The sequence below is a fragment of the Alligator sinensis genome, unplaced genomic scaffold (assembly GCF_000455745.1).
Source record: "Alligator sinensis unplaced genomic scaffold, ASM45574v1 scaffold65_2, whole genome shotgun sequence".
Classification (NCBI taxonomy): Eukaryota; Metazoa; Chordata; order Crocodylia; family Alligatoridae; genus Alligator; species Alligator sinensis.
Genome location: NW_005842071.1, coordinates 1722824 through 1724984, shown reverse-complemented (window position 1 = coordinate 1724984; position 2161 = coordinate 1722824). Strand labels below are relative to the sequence as shown.

Here is a 2161-nt window from a genome sequence, read left to right as displayed (position 1 = left end):
TTCCCTCATATTGCTGCCCTATTCTTTAAAATCTTCCCTGTCTTTTAAATCTTTTCAATTTCCATTCCAGGTTCTGTAGGGACAGCGGGTCGGGTTTGTAACCAAACCTCCCGAGGGATGGACAGCTGTGAGGTGATGTGCTGTGGAAGAGGGTATGACACTACACGCATCAGCAGGATGACCAAATGTGAGTGTAAATTCCACTGGTGCTGTGCTGTGCACTGCCAAGACTGCCTGGAAATGGTAGATGTACACACGTGCAAAGCACCGCAGAGTGCTGGATGGATTGCTCAAACATGACTGTACAGGGCAACGGGCACTCAAAGTGTAGGCACTGGACCTTTCTGTTCTTCACAGGGAACATTTCCAAGACATTTGATATGTTAAACACTTATCACTTGTCTCTTCCAGCGCAGGGAAGTTGCTAAATAATTATTATAAGTTATATTGTATTCGATTTACATTTCTATGGTCGTCACTTTTTTGTCGCTTAATTCTGTTTATAAAAACAATACAATTCTGAATGAAAGACCTTATAGCCACCCATATAATTAACCAACGAAACTCATTGCCACAAGACATGCTTGAGGGCAAGAGCATGAGAAGACTTAAAAAGAAAAAAAAAGAAAGGATAAAAGAAGAGAAACATGCATAAGAACATCAACAGCCAAATGAGAGAGGACAGCATCTCCTATACCTTCAAAGCATGAAGTGTGTCATGGCCTGATCCAATTCCTGTGTAAAAGAAAATCTTGAGTACTGTAATTTTTTTTTAGAAGCAACATTGTCCATCCCTGCCCTCAAATGGGAATTCTTCTCTCTTGTGGATAGCTTTGGGCTAGTTCTGTCTTCTACTGATACTTCCACCAAAGACAACATGCTGCATATTAATTCCACAGCAGAAGTTAGGTCATGATGAAAACCACAGCATATTCCATTAAACCATTATATTCTCTGTTGCTTGTTAAGGTGATTTTTTTAAGTTACAATTTCATTTCATAGAATTAGCTGCATAAATCTGCCTTAAAAGCTTTTTCTAAAAATAAACTACTAGGTTGAACCACTGATTTTTCCACTAAAAGTTGCAATCGAAAGAGATGAAGGGAAGACATTTGTTTCTCAGGCCCCTGCCAACTGATTTTTATCTGAGTAGATCTGTCAGATTTAGAAAATTGTTGTTCACCTGTCTTTGGAGAAAGGATATTGTGGTATCCTGGGGATAAGTGCTCATATATTTTTCCCTATTATTGGAAAACTGTGAAAACATTTGTACAAAACTTTGATGAGACAGAATTATTTTATCTTGCTTCAACTATAATGCCTTTCAGGTATTATTGTAGGGAATCTGTTTAAAACTTTGATTAAATATTGTTAAAGAGAGACTCTCAGCTCAGATGTGGGTGGGCCCTGAAGAAAATTTTTTTTAAGCTAGGTTCTTTACGAGCTTACGACTGTAACAAGAGTCTTACACTAGTCCTTTGTGGGGTCTTTGGGTTAACTTTACTTGACCAGGCACGGGCCTGGTTCAGCACAAAACAATGCCATTCTGAGATATGTAGTCCCACAGAGAACTCTAGGGTCTGTACATAGTAGGAGGGTGTCCTAGACTGAGTGTGTAAGGAACAGCTTTCCTTCAGAAGAGGAAACTAAGACCTGAACTGGGCCTTGCTGCCAAGAAGTTTAGGGAATCACCCTAGAAAAAATCCTGAAAAGCAGCAAGAAATCCAGAGGGAGACAAGCTAAATCAGTGGTTCTCAATATTTTCAGAATCTGGGCACCCCTCCACAACTTTTCTGAATGTGGCGGCATTCCCAGTTGAGAGTCACCGCTGTGCTCAGCTTACCTCAGTGGTTCACAACCAAGTGCCACTGCTGGCAGGTAAAACCACTGTGTGCGCCTGCTGCAGAGTCACACTGGGAAGGGCTACAGCTTAGTTGTGCTCTAGGCCTGTGTGAAGTGGCAAGCATTAGATTCGGCTTCAGCTGATTCAGAAGAACAGTGATTGGATTTGGTGATTCAAATCACTGTCCCAGTTAAATTCGGTCAAATCGGATCTGAAGATTCAGCGCTGCTTCGGAGGTTTGGCCGCAGACTAAACAGGCAGCAGTCCTCGACACTGGACACAGCTGGCTCCAGCTGGTAAGTCTGTTGTGGTGGGCGG

General features: G+C 41.8%; 1 protein-coding gene across 2 annotated transcripts in view; it reads left to right on the top strand.

Annotated features, from left to right (window-relative positions):
• WNT2 (Wnt family member 2) overlaps positions 1-2161 on the top strand; it is a 31908-nt gene that overhangs the window by 27440 nt on the left and 2307 nt on the right. The window contains exon 5 of one of the 2 annotated variants that reach the window (XM_025204167.1): positions 71-187. In XM_025204167.1, the coding sequence (XP_025059952.1) occupies positions 71-187 (117 nt within the window). Of the gene's footprint in view, positions 1-70; positions 563-2161 lie in introns of those variants that run through there. The other variant, XM_006023619.2, reaches the window with a different exon arrangement.